The sequence below is a fragment of the Phascolarctos cinereus genome, unplaced genomic scaffold (genome assembly GCF_003287225.1).
Source record: "Phascolarctos cinereus isolate Bilbo 61053 unplaced genomic scaffold, phaCin_HiC Scaffold_2;HRSCAF=192, whole genome shotgun sequence".
Classification (NCBI taxonomy): Eukaryota; Metazoa; Chordata; class Mammalia; order Diprotodontia; family Phascolarctidae; genus Phascolarctos; species Phascolarctos cinereus.
The window spans coordinates 283,990,107-284,007,756 of NW_027555625.1; the positions used below are offsets into that span (position 1 = coordinate 283,990,107).

At 40.3% G+C, this 17,650-nt stretch overlaps 1 protein-coding gene across 1 annotated transcript in view; it reads left to right on the top strand.

The window, feature by feature from the left end:
• Positions 1-17,650, top strand: part of ABCC11 (ATP binding cassette subfamily C member 11) — a 75,838-nt gene that overhangs the window by 41,838 nt on the left and 16,350 nt on the right. Inside the window, exons 13-21 of the mRNA XM_020985113.2 lie at positions 4,315-4,439; positions 4,756-4,828; positions 7,062-7,265; positions 8,511-8,645; positions 8,755-8,839; positions 10,393-10,482; positions 11,494-11,597; positions 13,483-13,683; positions 16,053-16,279. Coding sequence (XP_020840772.1) covers positions 4,315-4,439; positions 4,756-4,828; positions 7,062-7,265; positions 8,511-8,645; positions 8,755-8,839; positions 10,393-10,482; positions 11,494-11,597; positions 13,483-13,683; positions 16,053-16,279 — 1,244 coding nt within the window. The remainder of the gene's footprint in view (positions 1-4,314; positions 4,440-4,755; positions 4,829-7,061; positions 7,266-8,510; positions 8,646-8,754; positions 8,840-10,392; positions 10,483-11,493; positions 11,598-13,482; positions 13,684-16,052; positions 16,280-17,650) is intronic.

Sequence of the window (17,650 nt, forward strand, 5' to 3'; positions counted from 1 at the left end):
TAGTAGCTGTGTGACTGTGGTCAGATCACTTAACCCTGTTTGCCTCAGTTTCCCCATCTGTAAAATGAGCTGGAAAAGGAAATGACAAACCACTCCAATATTTGTGCCAAGAAAACTCCAAATGGGATCACAGAGAGTTGGACATGACTGAAAATGACTTAACAATTAACAGAGGAAAGGCATTGGATTTAAGAGGGCTTGGGAAAGGCTTCCTGTAGCAGGTAAAATTTTAGTTGGGACTTGAAGGAAGAAGCCAGGGAAACCAAGAGGGGGAAATGAACATTCCAGGCATGGAGGACAGCTAGTGAAAATGACTGTAGTTTGGAGATAGAGTATCTTGTTCATAAAACTGCAAAGAGGCCAGTGTTACTGTATCAAAGAATACCAGGAAGAGTGTGTATGTGTGTGTAAGGGGGGGTGTAAAGTTCAAGAAGATGGGAAGAGGGATAGGTTATGAAGGGCTCTGAATGCAAAATATAGACTTTTGTTTTTGATCCTGGAAGTGATAGGGAGCCATTGATGTTTATTGATAAGGAGACTGACATGGGTAGAGAGAAAAAGTGATTTTATTTGATGATTTAACTGAGAGGGGGGAAAGGGCAAAAGAATTAGATAACTAAACAAAAGGAAAAAAGGGAAAAAGGAATTACTAGGTTAAGCAAAACTCTAAAACTAGGAAAAAGGATGACAAATGGGAGGTGTAAGTCTTAAGGGCAAAGAAGAACAAGATTACCTTAAAGTAGTACTGTCTTTACAGAGGAAGAGAAGGGAAAACATGCAAATTTGCAAAGAAGCTAGACTGAAATTACCAAAGGGCTTAGGAGGCAAAAAGTCTCTTGGTCAAGAAAAAGAGCTGTCACTTTTTTGGGGGAGGGTCTAGATCTGTGTTTTCATGGGTGTTGACAAAATTCCTTTTATCAGACTAGAACAACTGTTTTGCAGCTTCTAGCTATAGAGAGTTGTATGGTGTCCCTGAGCCATTAAATGATATGCCCAGGGTCACCCAGCCAGTAGGGAGGCAAGAACTTCAGCTGAGGTCTTCCTGACTCTGAAGCCAGCTCTTTGCTAACACGGGCTGCCATCGTGCCCCCAAAACAAAGGGCAGAAATAAGAGATGAGGAAATATATAGTTTCCTCCTTTTGTTGGAGAGGTGTGTGACAAGGTGTGTAACATGCTATTTGTGATATCAGATGAGACCAAAGTGGGGCTTGGCTTGGCTTAAATCTTCTTATGGGTTTTATATATTAAAAGAGGAGATTCAGTGAATAGGAGAGGAAGGGGGAGTGGCTTATTTAGGAATGATTGTGATGTAAAAACCAAAGGCATAATAAAAAAATATTTAGGCAAGTTGCTTAACCTCTAAAAAAACAAGCAAAACATGTATTTTTTTTTAAAGGAAGGGGTTAGATGTTAAGATGTCTTCCAACTCTAAATTTATGATGCTACAAATTATAAAGAGATGGATTCACGGAAGAATAAGCCTTTTGGGGGCCAATATAATGGTTTTCTTAATCCATAGTTCGGGCACAACACATCTTTCCCATAAAAGACAATTCCCCTATTTAGTGATCAAGATGTGATCCAACCAACAGGCAACTAGATGGGGGTGGGGGAGGGAATTAAAAACACCTTTTCAACATAACATTGTAATGGCAATGTAATGGAAATAATCCTGGATTTTGAATCAGGAAATATGAGGTTTTAAAAAATAGATTTTAATTGATATCTTTTATTTTTACATCACCTACATTTACCCCTGTTTTCCTCTCTTCCCCTTATTTAGAGTGCCATTCCTTATGACCAAGAGTTTTTTTTAAAGGAAAGAAAAAATTCAGCAAACCAATCAACACATCAAAAAACAAACAAACAAACAAACTGATGTTATGATGCAATGTTTCATACTAGCTCTGCAAAAAAGCAGGTGACAGAGGAGACTTTTTTTCCTCTCTCTTCTTTAGGGCCAAGAAAAGTTAGGTGGGACAGTGGATAGAGTGCTAAACATGAAGTCAAGGAAACTCATCTTCCTGAGTCCAAATCCAGCCTCAGACACTTACTAGCTTGTGATCCTGGACAAGTCACTTAGCCTGTTTGCCTCAGTTTCCTCATCTGTAAAATGAGCTGGAGAAGGAAATGGCAAACCACTCCTGAATCTTTGCCAAGAAAACCCCAAATGAGGTCACAAGAGCCAGACCTGATTGAACAAAAACAATAGCAACAACAATTAGTTATTGTAATTTTGCAGCCTTCCATTTCAATTGTCTTGTAATTTTTTTTATTGACATTGTTGTAGTTATTGTAAATATTGTTTTCCTGTCTCTGTTTACTTCATTCTGCATCTATTCATACAAGTCTTTCCATGCTATTATGTATCATGTTGTTTCTTATAGCACAGTAACATTTTATTCCATTCCTGCACCACAGTTTGTATAGCCATTCCCCTACTGATGGGCATCCCTTTTGTTCCTAGTTCTTTGATACCACAGAAAGTGCTGCTATAAATATTTTGTTGTATATGGAGCCTTGCTTTTTGTCAATGGCCTCCTTAGAGTATGTGCATAGCCATGAAATCAAAATATAGGGAAATTTTAGTCACTTTATTTGCATAACTCCAAAATGTTTTCTAGAATGCCCCAATTCACAGCTCCACCAATAATACATTAGTTTTCCTGTCTTTCGGCAGTTTCTCCACATCAACTGTTCTTTTGTCATCTTTGCAAATTTTGGGAATGTGAAATGAAATCTTAGGGTTGTTTATGATTTGTATTCCTCTTATTAGTGATAGACAGACTTTTATATAGTTGTTAAAAGGATGCAATTCTTCTTTTGAGAACTGTTTGTTCATATTCTTTGACCACCTATCTATTGGGGAATGGTTTTTGATGTTATATGTTTCTGTTACTTGTCTATAAAGCTATATATCAAACTCCTATTTGATGCAAAGATTTTTTTTTCACAGTTGGCCACTTCCCTTCTAACCCTAGATGCATTAATTTTGTGTGTGCAAAAGCCTTTCAATTTAATATAATCACAAAGATCAATTTTATCTTTTGTAATTATCTCTATCTTTTGCTTAATATTTCCCCCCCTTTTGAGTTGTCTGTCCACTATGTTCCTCATGTAATCTTTATGCTTGTTCACTCTCCCTATTGATAGTATGCAAGTCTATGTAAAAGTGTGCCCTAAGTGTGTAGCAATGGAGAAATAATGTCTTATTACCAATCTTCTTCCTTTCTGTTTCAGTAAATGCCTTTGCTTTGGAAAAGAATCCTTGCTCTCCCCTCTCCCTACCCCAATAATTAGAGAAAGGTATATGGTCTACCTTCTCTTCTATTTTTATATGGTATGATAAGAAATGGGGCAACTAGATGGCACAGTGGGTAGAGTACCAAGCCTGGAGTTAGGAAGACCTAAGTTCAAATATGGCCTCAGATACTTACTGGCTGTGTGACCCTGGGTAAGTCTCTTGACCCTGTTTGCTTTAGTTTCCTCATCTGTCAAATGAGCTGGAGAAGGAAATGGCAAACCACTTTAGTATCTTTGCTAAGAAAACCCAAATGGGGTCACAAAGAGTCAGATACAACTGAAATGACTGAACAATAATGAGAAATATGAATTTTAATCCTGCCTCTGACCCTTTGCAGATGTATGGTACAAAAGAGTGCCAGATCTGTAATCAGAGGGCCTCAGTTCAAATCCTGACTCTGGTAGTTACCTATCACACTGTCTGTGTGACCTCAGGGAAGTCGTGGTTTAATCTCTCTGGACCATTATTTTCCATCCTCCTCCTTCCAAATGAGCGTTGGACTGGATATGTGTGATTCTATTATTTGGGAAGGTTTTGCAAACCATGAAGTACTATAATTACATGAGTTATTATTCATTCACACCTTCACCTAGCAATTTATGACCTTTCCCAAAATAACTAGACCCTCCTCCAAAGTGTCATTTAAAAAACCATTTTAATCTTTAATATTTAACCACTGAGTCAGAAAATAGCAAAATCATATTGATATAGGTGGGAGATATTTAACATCTTTAACAAAAAAATGTAGAACTTACTCAGTGCTGTAAATGCATCATGAATAGTGTTTTTGTTTCTTTACCACTCTCCAGTATGTTTGGACAGGTATCATTCTCTCCATTTCAGAAACAGAAAGCCCGAGGCCCAGAGAGAGGAAGTTACTTCTGGAAGGTCACACTGCTTGTGCAGGGGTGGAATGACAATCTCACAGATATCGATGCATTCCCCACTAGCCAGCCCTGTCTCCTCACCAGTGTCTTAGTTCTTACATTGTCTGTTCCTTCTGCTACAGATGAATTTACATGCTGGATCTGTGGGAGTGAATGGAAGTTTGGCCTATGTCCCCCAGCAGGCATGGATATTTAGTGGGACCGTCAGAAGTAACATACTCATGGGAGAAAAATATGACCAAGCCAGGTACACTTCAGATGTCATTTTGTGGATTTGAGGGGTGGGAATGACCACAGGTATGCTTTTGGGATGATGAGGCTGGGACAGATTTGGGGTGAGACCCCCAGTTTCACTAGGTTGTGAAGAATTGAACATAGATCATCAATATGCACTAAGAAAGGAAGACCTCCCATCAGTGAAGCCAGACATCCTTGAACATCCTTAGTGCTCCATGCAGCTTTCTAGTGCTATATGTTATCAACTTGCCCAAGGTGACATGAATTCGAATCATAAATTGATAGGACTGAAAACTGCTCACCTTCTACCGTTTGGTTTTCCTTAGATATCGCCAGGTGATCCATTCCTGTTCACTGAAGAGAGACTTGGAAATTTTGCCCTATGGAGACATGACTGAAGTGAGTGATATGAGAGAGTCTGGGTTGATATCAAGTTACATCAGTCTTGTTATTGATGCATTCAGATTTAGAATCTCTTCCAGGTATCCTTTCTATTCTCCCCTAGTCTGCCAGGCAGGAGTCTACCTGACTGTCTTCAGATCAAAAAGTGTATATAAATCTTTCTTTAGGTAAGGCAGAACACTTCCCAAGTTCCTAGAGCCCTCTCTCCTCAAACTAGAACCTCTGCCCCTCTTCTTTCAAGCCTCAAGCCTTTTCTGATACTTTTCCTTCCTGTGGTTCCTAATAGAGAAATCAGAGCCTAATTTATTCTAGGTTCTTAGGATGAACAACTCCATCCCCCAAGCCATCTTCAGCTCTCACCTCAGGGTCGAGCAATGTTACTCTTCCTCCTTATAAAAAATTTTTTAAAATCTCATATGAATGCAATGCAATTATTCTGACCAAACTTGGCTCTGGAGAAGACATGAGAAAATGCACTCCTCTCCTTTCTTTGGAGAGATAGGGGGCTATAGGTGTGGGAAAATGCATATATTATTAGATGTGATTGATGTGCTGCTTGGTTTTACTGAACTACTTTTTTTTCCTTCTTTTAAAAATCTGCATTAGAGAGGATGAGTTACTGGGCAGGGGAAGGGAAGAGATATATTTGGAAATGAATATGATGTTAAAGAGAAAGATATCCATAAAAATAATGTAATTTAAAAAAAAACTCCCAAGTAAGTGCATGACCATACAAGCTACCACATCAAGAGCTGATCTGAATGACAATTTTCCCAGGCAAATCTGCCTCCATAGAGGCATCAATTATGATAATAAATACTGATGTTTATATAGTGTTTAAGGTTGTAAAACACTATATGTATTATCTTGTTTGAGCCTTATATGAAAGCTGTGAGGTGACATAGGTAATATTATCTCCATTTTACACATGATGAAACTGAAGCTCAGTGAAATTAAGAGGTCTGCCAGTGATCACCCAGGTGGTAGCTAAACCCAGGTAGGTACTCCTGGCTCCAAGTCCAGTACTCCATCCACTGTCCCCATTCTGTGGTGCTTTTAACATTTCTTCCTTCCTTCCTTCCTTCCTTCCTTCCTTCCTTCCTTCCTTCCTTCCTTCCTTCCTTCCTTCCTTCCTTCCTTCTTCCTTCCTTCTTCCTTCCTTCCTTCCTTCCTTCCTTCCTTCCTTCCTTCCTTCCTTCCTTCCTTCCTTCCTTCCTTCCTTCCTTCCTTCCTTCCTTCCTTCCTTCTTCCTTCCTTCCTCTTCCTTCCTTTCCTTCCTTCCTTCTTCCTTCCTTCCTTCCTTCCTTCCTTCCTTCCTTCCTTCCTTCCTTCCTTCCTTCCTTCCTTCCTTCCTTCCTTCCTTTTCCTTCCTTCCTTCTTTCTCTCATTCTTTCTTTTTCTTTCCTTCTGTCTATCTGTCTGTCTGTCTTTGGCATTTGGGGTTAAATGACGTGCCCAGGGTCACACAGCTGATAAATGTCTGAGGCCACATCTGAGCTCAGATCCTCCTGACTCCAGGGTCGGTGCTCTATCCACTGAGCAACCTTAGCTATCCCTGTTTTTAACTTTTCAAAGCACATGCACATCCTCTGTTATATCTGAACCTTACAAGTCCCCTGGGAGATAGGCAGGATCTTGTTATCCCTGTTTTACAGATGATAAGACAGAGGCCTAAGTGACAGGAACAAAATCACACAGCAAACAAGTGACAGGGGCAGGATTTGTACTCAAAACTCTTGCCTCACTATCTGGTGGCATATATAATAGGGAGAATGCTAGACCTGGAGTTAGGATGATCTGGGTTTGAATCCTTCCTTAGACACCATCTCTGTAATGCTGGGCGAGTCACTTAGCCACTCTTGGCCTAAGTTTCTTATCTGTAAAACAGAGATCACAGTGGTTCCTACCCATAGGATTGTTGTGATGATCAAATAAGATAATATACGGGAAGCACACTGCAGACCTTAACGTGATCAGCCATGCTAGCTGTGCCATGCCAGGCCATACCAGCTGCCTGACCTGTCTCATGCCTCTGACTTCCTGGCACTGGCACTGGCCATCTGGGCCCATTCTAAGCAAGGCTTTGACTTGAGCAAGAGCCCGTCATGTCCACTCCACTCAGGACAAAGCTCTGGATGGAGATAACTAAGGGTTTACTGGATTGTGTTGGTGCTCCTCTTTCCTGCTCATCACCTTGCTCAGCTCTCCCTTTTTTATTCCTTATTTATAGATTGGTGAGCGGGGCCTCAACCTCTCTGGGGGTCAGAAACAGAGGTTGAGCTTGGCACGAGCTGTATATGCCAACCGTGAGATCTACCTGCTGGATGACCCCCTCTCGGCGGTGGATGCCCATGTTAGGAAGCAAATATTTGAAGAGTGCATTAAGAAGGCACTCAAGGGGAAGACCATAGTTCTGGTGACTCACCAGCTGCAGGTAACAAGAAGCGAAACTGGTGTGATGGTAGCCATTTGCTGAAAAAAATGCTGATTAACTAAGGTGACCCTCCCAGTCCCCCATGATTTAATAACCTTACAAAGCCTTATAAAGAAGCCTTTCCATTCATACGGCAAGTGGCATGATCAAAGATTTAGAGCTGGAAGAGATACAGCACAGCATCAAGTCCAACTCCATCATTTTACAGATGAGGAAACTGAGACCAAGAGGGCTAAATTTTTGTTCAAGAGCACAAGGCACTAAATAGCAGAGTCAGGATTCAAACCTGTGTCCTCTGACACATGCTATATGAATTATAAGAAATATGAATTTTATTCACAGTACTTGGGGGAAGGTAGACTAGTAAAAGATTTTTATGGGCTGGTAAAATTTGAATGCTCATCGGAAAGATGGCATTGAGCTGTCTGTCTTCAGGTTTATACAGGTGCTGATAGCCTGATGTATGACACACGAAGATGCTCATAGTATGATTCTGTGTCCATAAATGGAGTAGACAAGAGATTTGGGTTAGAAATAAGGAGGAAAGTCTTGAAGATAGGGGACAGTATGGGATTTCTGGCCCTAAAGATTTTCAGGAATAGTACAGACAATTGAGGATTATTTTGCTATCTGCAACTCTGAAGGCAAGGGCCGAGCCTCAGCCTACAAAAATAGCAGGTTGGACTCAATGAATTCTCCTGCTCTAAATCTTGTGTTCCTACCACTCACTTGTTGGACTGTGCTTGATGCTATGATTCTCAAGAAAGGCTCTGTTGCCTTCATTGTTACACAGATTGAGTTTAGACATGTACCCTGGCTCTGCTCCCAAGTATAGAGGCCCAAATGAAAGACAGCCAGCTTGCTGGGGCAGCAAGAACATTGGAATGCCCATCAAATGGTATGGGTTCTAGCTCTGAGAATGCCACTCTTTTACCTTGTGACCCTCCTACTCCTCCTTGGCCTATTTCTCTGTCCTTAAAATTAGGGGGTTCCCTAAGGGCCCTTCCAACATTCTATGGACATATCTGTCTGCTTCCATACAGAACTGAATCCAATCCACTGAATTCACAAAATCCTTCGATGAAAGAGAATTCTCAAAGTCTCATCTGGAATCAGGTTCTTAAAATACTATTGCTGTTATTAATCAGAATAATGTCCTCAATATCGATAAGGCATTTAACTTTTTTTCAGGTTACTTTCACATCTGCCATCTGATCTCATCTTCTCAATTTCATTTTTCTACAGTATTTAGAGTTTTGTGACCAGATCATTTTACTTAAGGATGGGAAAATATGTGAAAGTGGAACTCATGATGAATTATTGCAGAAGAACGGACAATATTCCCAGCTCATCCAGAAAATATGTAGGGAGACTCTACAGGTAATCTCTACTGCTCTTGAAATAAATCCCTCATCCTATACTGCATGGAAATAAACTGTACAGTATTAGGGGCATGGATCTTTAAGGTACTGATGACTTTTTTCTCTAGAATGCAACAGATGGGGCTAAAAATACAACAGAGAAGACGCAGGTAGATCTCTACTCCCAGGAGGGATTCTTCAATGAAAATTCAAGTAATGCTACCTTTTTTTTTTTTGCAATTGGGGTTAAGTGACTTGCCCAAGGTCACACAGCGAGTAAGGGTCAAGTGTTTGGTCTGAGGCCGGATTTGAACTCAGGTCCTCCTGACTTCAGGGCTGGTGGTCTATCCACTGTGCCACCCAGCTGCCTCAGGTAATGCTACCTTTAAGATTCCTTTGAGAATAAGTTTACACTGTCCAATAGCCAAGGCCTAGGCTCAATGCATCTTGTTCTCTCCTTTTAGCATCTATTCTTTTTGGTGCTCTTATTCTAGAAGTGATAATGGTTGTTCTCACTTAAAAAAAAAAAGAATCCTTTTTCCAAGGTATTGTCCCTTATGTGCTCTAATGATGGATGTGAGGTGATCAAGGCTATGAGGCTGGTGGGCCAATGATAAGAGAGCAGATCAGAAGCAATGTGGCATAGTGGAAAGAGGACTAGACTTCATGAGACCTGGGTTCAAATCCTGTCTTTGATATTAACAAGCCATGTGACCGGGGGAAAAAATCAGTTTACCTTTCTGTGCCTCAGTATCCTTCCTTATGTAGAGAAATAATGTATTTGTACTATCTACCTCTCAAAGTTGTTTAAAGAAAGCTTTATAAACTTTAAAATGTTTTGGAATATTAGTTATTATTTTAAAGCAGAAATTCCAGGTCTATAGAGCTGAGATCTAGAGGGATCAGATTAGAAGCCTTAGGTTAGGACCCTTAAGAACTCTGAGTGGAACAAGGACTGAAAGCTTCCGTCAGAGTTAAGGAGATGGTTGGCCTCAAGGCTGTGACAGTACTGTTCCGAGGCTAGCTCCATTCTCTCCAGCTTTTCAAAGCTGAAAAGCTCCTGGTATTTGAAAGTCTTTCCTCATCTCCTTGAGGCAGAAAATGCTCTTATGGGTGTGGCCTGACAGTCTAGGCTTACTAGACAGTCCAGGGCCCGAACTGATGAAAGGGGTGGCATTTCCTCAGACTGCATAGGGGCTTCAGCATTCGTGTCTGTCATGCGTGAAACATACCAAGAATGTTCCAGGCTGACTGGCAGGGCTGATTTTGGGTTCCTGGTACCATCAGCTCTTTCTGCATTTCCCCAGGCAGGGTCCATGGCAGAAAGCCCCTTTTCACCCAAAGGGAAGCCTCCCAGCAAGGCAACTATTACTCTCAGGATTCTTGCCTTCCTCCTTCTCCTCTAAGGAGATTAGAGGCCATTGTGAAGGACTCAAAGCCTAAGAAATAAAATGAAGCACTTGTAGAGAACCTTCCACAGACCAATCTTAATGAGAGACAACATTAAGACCGCTAGACTTAAGGAGATGTGGGTCTGAATCTAGCACCTACCAAACTATGTGACCATGGGCTTTACTTCTCTAAACCTCACTTTCCTTATCTGTAATAAGGGGGTAGTAGTACTTATACTTTACAGTTATTATGAGGAAAATGCTTTTGTAAAACAATGCTCAAGAGAAGGCAAGTTGCTATTATTATGCCATTTTATAGGAGAGCCAAGTGGTAGGAGGCATAACAGATATGAATGTTTTTTCCCCCCTTCCCAGTAATGGAGACTCAGCTTACTGAAAAGGAAAAAATGGAAGAAGGTTCCCCAAGCTGGAAAGTCTATCACCATTACATCCAGGGAGCAGGAGGTAATCCCATTCCTCAGTGTCTTGCTTTCATCTTTTGCTGATGCTCCCTATGGGCAGGCACACTCAATGGCTGGTCCTGGTGCTGCAGCTGGGATGCGCCAGCACCCTGTAGCAAGAATACAATTTTGGCCTTGGATGTATTTCTGTGTGCTGGAAGGGCATATTCAGGGGAAGAGGATTGGGAGGTGCCTAAATCTTATTCCTAGCATCCCCTTCTCTCACTTTCTTGTATTCTCTGCCTATTGGCAATCAATCAATAATTTACTAAAACACCTATTTGATACTTACCCTTTTGCTGAGTGCTATAGGAGAGACAAAGAAATAGCAAATGATCCCTGCCTTCAAAGAAATGACAGTATAACTGGGGAGACAAAACATATCAATATATAGAGACATAGATTGTGAGGGGTAGGGATGGTTAGGGAAGGCTTCCTAAAGAGGGTGGGGTTCAAATGGGACATCATGGCATTCGTCACATCAGAAGAGAGATAGGAAGACTGCAGTTTAAAAGAGTATGGGAGTATTATGGGAAGCATTGTGTATGCTGAGGAATGTGGTAATTATGAGAGAAATGTTGCAAAACGGGCCTCATCCTAGGCTCTCTTATGATATCCTCTCATGATGTCTCTCATGATATCACACAAGGTGGAGAAAGGTGGGCAAGATGATAGTACGCTTAATAGAGTTGGGTGAAGTCATGGTTACTCAAAAGACTGGATCTAAGATAACAGATCAGTATCAATCCGGATAGAGGTCCCAAGTTGTGGATTACAATGCTTCATTACCAGCCTTATTCTATGATCTCTCACCCAGCACCCATTTTCAAAATTCATCCCTCTTGTCCTACAACTAGAACACCAAGATATTCAAGATGGATAGTGATTCCACATGGGAAGAACTGAGAATTCCGGGGCCAAGTTTGTCCAGTAATTTTGGAAGCTGGATTCTGGCAATATCTTCTAGCTACCCCAGAACTAATCTTCACGTGTCTTCCCCTCATCCCCACCTCAGGTTACATTGTCATTTTCCTGACTTTTCTTCTCATGATGGTGAATGTCAGCCTTACAACATTCAGTTTTTGGTGGTTGAGCTACTGGCTCCATCAGGGCTCAGGGGTAAGTGCAGTGAGGATGACTTCTTGGGGGATAGTTCTGCCATGATGAATAGGGCCCCGTATTGAATGTGACACTACCCTAGGATTAAACCAGTCTGCCCCCTACCAATACTAGCAAGAGGTGAGCATGGATGGTACACATGTCCCACTTACACAGCCCAACGACAACATGCGTTTATTAAGATTTGCTATGTATCAGACACTGTGGGAAGCATGGGAGATACAAAGACAAGAGTGTGAAAAATAGTCCCTGCCTTCGAGTGGCTTACATTCTGCTACTCTTTACAAAGATGACAAGTCATGCAGCTGAAAGAAGGCAGGAGGCCTGGGTTATAATCTCTAAAATGTGGTCTGGGTCAACCTAATGCATAGAAAGAATATGGGACTGCCTATATGTGATTAGAAGGACATCAGAAGTCATTCGTGTCCAAAAATAACTCCCCAGGTGACGCTTTAAATCTCACCACTAGTAGTTTGTTCCTTTAGGTTAAACATTGCCTTCTTCTTGTAGATCAGCTTTTAAAATGCAGATACCCCCAAAAGAGGATAAATCCTCTTGGTATCCCCTTAGTAAATACTTTATCAAATCACTTTCTTCTCTTTCTCATGAGAAAAAAATAAAATAAAACAAAACAACCTACTGGACCTAGAATCAGGAGGTTGGGGGTTCAAGTCTCTACTTTGACACTTTTTAAACTGTGTGACTACAGAAGTTACTTTCCCTATCTGGGTCTCAGTTTCCTCATGAAAATATTACTGCTAATAATAATAATAGACACTCCTACCTTCCATAGTTGTTGTGAGAGAAGAGATTTGTAAACCTTAAAGTGCTACAGAATTGTGAGCTGTTATTATTCTAAAGGGAAGAGCATTAGGCCACTGGGCACCTTGTGGGTGGGGTATGTGAAAGGGCACAGAAAGAAGTGGAAAAAGTCCAGAAAGGCAACATGCCTAACTTCACAATTTTTCTGAGGGCTGGCCAAACCTGCTATCAAATAAATGTGCAACCTTAGGCAGCCAGAACATTTCACCACTTCGGATCTCAGTTTCATCATCTGTAAAAGTGAGTTAATAAGTCCTATCCAGACCTGACAGTTTTGTGTAAACATCAAATTAGGTAATAGATTTGAAGTGCTTTGAAAAGTCTAAAATGTTTTATGCCTATAACCTCTGGATGCTCCACGAAACACCAGGAGGTCTATTCAGATCTTCAAAGTTGATACTGCTTGCTGCCTGAGATCCTTTCCTCTATGTAAGCCTTATTTTTATTTTTTTTCTCCTCTTTGCCCCATCCCTTCCCACCTCTGTTCATATTTGCTTCCTTTGCTTGATGTTTTCTAAATGTCCACTGTCTAAATCTACCATTTGCTCCTTATTGTCTGCATAAATATTGTCCATATTGCAAATGAATTAGTGTCAAGGATGTCTGGGCTGCAGCTCTGACTCAGTTGGGTAGATTAGTCTTATTTTTTCTTAATCCACATTGTCAGAGGCATGATTGGGCAGGGGACAAGGGAACAGTTTCTCCAAGCACACCATGGAAGGTGGTAGAAGCTTTGATATTATAGTAGACTTGTAGATTAAGTTCATTCAGATGAACACAAAACCTACCTACCAGCTGGTACAGAATGTGATTTGGGAAATCAGATGAATCAATATTGGAGCAGTCAGAGAGTTCCAGGAAGCGGTGCATCTTCAGCATAGAGTTTAAAAAGGGAGAGGAGCAAAAGGAAGGCATGAAATGATTGGAGGCACAGAGGAGAAGATTTTAAAATGGTATTTCACTGAGTATACGTTCCTGACTCCATTTGAATAGAGAATAAAAGTCTTGTCTCCCTTTGACCTCACCCTTAATCACACAGTGGTCTCCTTATTCTCTCTTTAAGGCCGGTAACAGCAGCAAGATCAATGGAACAGAACAGTTGGGCTCAGGAAACCTGGGGGACAATCCCCGAATGCCTTTTTACCAATTAGTGTATGGACTGTCTGCCCTGTTACTGATTTTTACAAGTGTCATCTCATCAGCCGTTTTCACCAGAACTACAAGGAAGGCATCCACTGCCCTTCACAACAAGCTCTTTATGAAGGTACAGTAGCCATGGTATGAGGCTTCTAGCTGGGCTCTGCTCTGGGGCCACCAGCTTCATAGGTACGGGAAGAGGGAGAAGTGATTAGACAATGGTGTGTGTCTAGGGGTCTTAGTGGATTGCAATTTCAATGAGTCAGCAGCATGACAAGACAAGCAAAAGTACTCAAACAATCTTAAGAGTACATTCAGCCCAAGGAAGGTGACAGTCCTGCTATGCTCTGCACCGGTCAAACTATCTCAGATCTAGCACCACATTTTAGAAAGGGACATTGAAAAACCGCAGTGCATCTAGAGAAATGCAACCGGATGGTAAAAGGACAATGGTAAATATGGCTGGTAAGGTGGTAAGATATCACCTGAGTTTGGGTTGGAGGAACTAGAGATGGTAAACCTGGAGAAGAAACGCCTCAGAGAGTGGGCATCCAGCGTAGCTATTTTCAAATTTCTGAAAGGTTGTTGGAAGGAATAGACTGGTTCTATTTGGCACCAGAGACAGGACTAGGAGTAAGGGATGCAATTTGCAGAGGCTTAGATTTGGGCCAGTATTATATTTTATTATTTATAGTTTAAGTATTATTTCTTTTCCCATTCCTTTCATTGCTTTAGATCATAATAAATAAAAGATGAAACTCTAGGGAAATCTATTCAACTTCAAAAATGACAATCTGACCCCTATGAAGGGAATTTTCTTTTTCTCCCCTGCGCTCCATTCTCTGCCAGACATCTATTTCTCAAACAGAATATCAGGAATTCCTAATGCAGAAAGACCTTTTCTGGGCTGCGGCATTTGTAGAGTCCCAAGTTTAAGTACCATTGGTGGAAATATGGATTCCACTTGCTTCCAGTCACTCTTCATGTTCTCAAGATTCCCATCAGATTTATGATCTAGTTGTCATTCCTCTGACCAAATTGAACAGTTTTTCCCCCTGGAAATTTATAAATCTCTTCAGATCCAGGAATTTCAACAACAACCAGGCTCAAACCACATAATGGATTGTCAGTTGACTTCCCAATAAAGATTTAATGAGATTTTGGTTAAGCATGTATCTCCTTGCCTTTAATATTAATTTCTGATAAAAATATATATTTTTTGCAACCAGGCAGCAGTAACCTTCCTTACACAGCCTTGTTTGGCTACTTTCTTGGCTTGGTTCCAGGCTCTTAAAAGACTGGATAATGTATATTTATAGCATGGGAGGTGACTTTTTGATTATAAAAACATAAATATACTTTTAAGCAAAGCATAAAGAGGCAGAATGAAATAGTAGTAATGATAGCAATACATAAAAATGTATTTGGAGTCAGAGAATTCACACTTGAATTCTAGCTCTACTCCAAACTACTGATGTGACTCTGGGCAAATTACTTCCCTTCTTTGGGTCTCAATTTCCTAATTTGTAAAGAGGAGGAACTAGACTGGACCATCTCTTAAGATCCTTTCTGAATCTGAGGACTCTACGTAGTGGGGCTCATATTCCCTTTTTTCCATTGTTTCACTATGGTGTTCACCCTTTCTGCCTCTAAAATCACATGGTACATTGTACCTTTCCTCTGCATTTCCTCACACTATTTTGTTTTCTACTTGTATTTGTGTGTGTTTTATCCTTTCCAATAATTATAAGTTTTATAAGGGCAAGGAGATTCTATCAGATTTAAATTTAGTACCCAACCCCAGACTTTGCACACAGGAAGCCCTTAGTAAGTGTTTGTTAAAATGGAAGATTAAAATTCAGAATCAGCTGTGGCAGCCTTGTGGTGGTTTGTGTGTATTTGTTCTCCAGTATAAATGCATTTCAGCTGAATTTAATTCCAAGAACATTTTGTAACTGAAATAACTGAATGTTCACTAATGGTTCAAAGAGGTTTTATTTTTTTCTTCTTAACTGATACCAGTGACTTTCTAGTTATTTCAGGTAGGTGAAATTTTTGGAAAAGAAAGAAGTACTTATGAATTTAAGAGGTCATCAACTGATCAATGAACACATATTCATTAAGCATCCGTTATGTGTCATGCACTACACCAGGCAGTGAAAATACAAAGAAATTTTAAAAAACCACAGTATCAGCCCTCAAGTACCTTCTGTCAGGAAATGAAAAGTTTAATTAATCAATCGACAAGTATTTACTATATGTATATGGCAGGTCATGCCTGGGTGCTAGAGTAGAAAGAGCCCTAGACTGAAACTCAGTGGCTTGGATTCAAATCCTTCCTATCTTTGTGACCTTGGACAAGTCACAGCATCTCTTAGGGGGCTTCAGTTATTTTCTCTGTTAAAAAAATGAGGCAGGATTCAATGATGCCTCCTACTCTGTGATTCTGCTTGCAGGACCTAATGCTAATGTCAGACGGTTTTTCTCTCTCCACAGATTCTCCACTGCCCTATGAGTTTCTTTGACACAACTCCTAATGGTCGATTCTTAAACTGTTTTTCTGGGGACTTGGATGAGTTGGACGGAATAATGCCATTGGTTGCAGAAGAGTTCTTACTTTTTTTTCTCGTCATGGTGTCTATTTTGATCATTGTGATCATACTGTCTCCCTATTTCCTGATTGTTGGAAGCATCATTGGTGTTGTCTTTTTTATTTTATTTCAGTGAGTAGGTTTCTTAATCAACTTGGCATTAAGCTTCATAATTTGAGAATGAAAAGTGCTGCATGTTTCATAATTATCATATTGGTAAAACTTGCATGTTGTGGTCACAAGCCTTAACTCTATTTTTAGTGGATAACGTAGGATAGCATAAGAGAAAATAGCACAAAGTAAAAAATTACTGGGGACAATTAATGCTAGTATATCCAAAGCCCAGTCCTGTATTCAAGGCCATTGGAAAGTATTAGACCTGCAAGACAGAACTTCTCTCTAAAAAACATGGCTGGCCAAAATAGAAACTTCCTCCGAAGACCCTTTTTAAATGTCAAAAAATTTTGTGGACCCTTCAACCCCTAAATAGTTGCATTTATGCTGCATATTATGTTGGAATGAAATAAAAATCCAAATGGCAGTGCTCTGAGTACAGATGGATTTGAGGACCTCTTACAATAATTCCATGCACTCCTGAGAACCACTACACTAGAAGATATATTCTAGTAAGAGTCAGAATAACTGAAGAGAGACACATTCACCATGGGGAAGAGGCATTCTGGAACTAAATTTCACATAGTGGTCTTATTTTCCCAGGGTCCTCATTTACCTTTATCTATTCCAATTCAATAAATATTTGAGACAGATCTGTATGGGGCCCTTTACCAAGCAATAAGAGAGATACAAGGAGGAATAAAACTCAGTCCCTGCCCTCAAGGAATTTAAAATCTATTATTGGAGAGAACAGAGGAATAGAAATAACTATAGAACAGGATAAAACATAAGTGAGGTTTAAAGGAACCAAGGAGAATGATTTTGGGAATGGGAAAAGGGGTGAAATGGTAAGCAGAGAATGATGGCAAAAGTTTGTGGTTTGGAGAAGGGGTAGTTTTAATACCTTCTTTACTTAAGGTGAATGTAAAAATTATGAGGTTCATTTTTTTATTTCAACAAAAGTTAAAAAAATAACAGAATTTTATGACATGTGCTATTTCCCAGTTTAGTTCTGACCTTCAACATTAATGTTTCATTACATTTTGAATCAGCATATTGGGTTTAAGCAAAAAAGTTGAACTCTTGTGAGAATCTATGTGAAGGGGTAGGGAAAGGACTGGGCAGAAACTCAGAGGGCTGTGGTTCTAGAACTGGCTATGCCCCTTACTACCTGAATGTCCCTGGACAAATAATTTTAGCCCTCTGGGCTTCAGTTTCCTCCCCTGAAAAATCAATGTCCTCCTCCCTGGTTAATCTCCAGTATTTGATTTCTCTACACTGGCCCTAGGGCTGCTGAGCGTCACTAGAAAAAAAATCATTATCAAAGTGACTTCAACTACTGCAAGTTTGTTGCACAACATTATGTGGGCCCTCACTATTTTTTGAAAG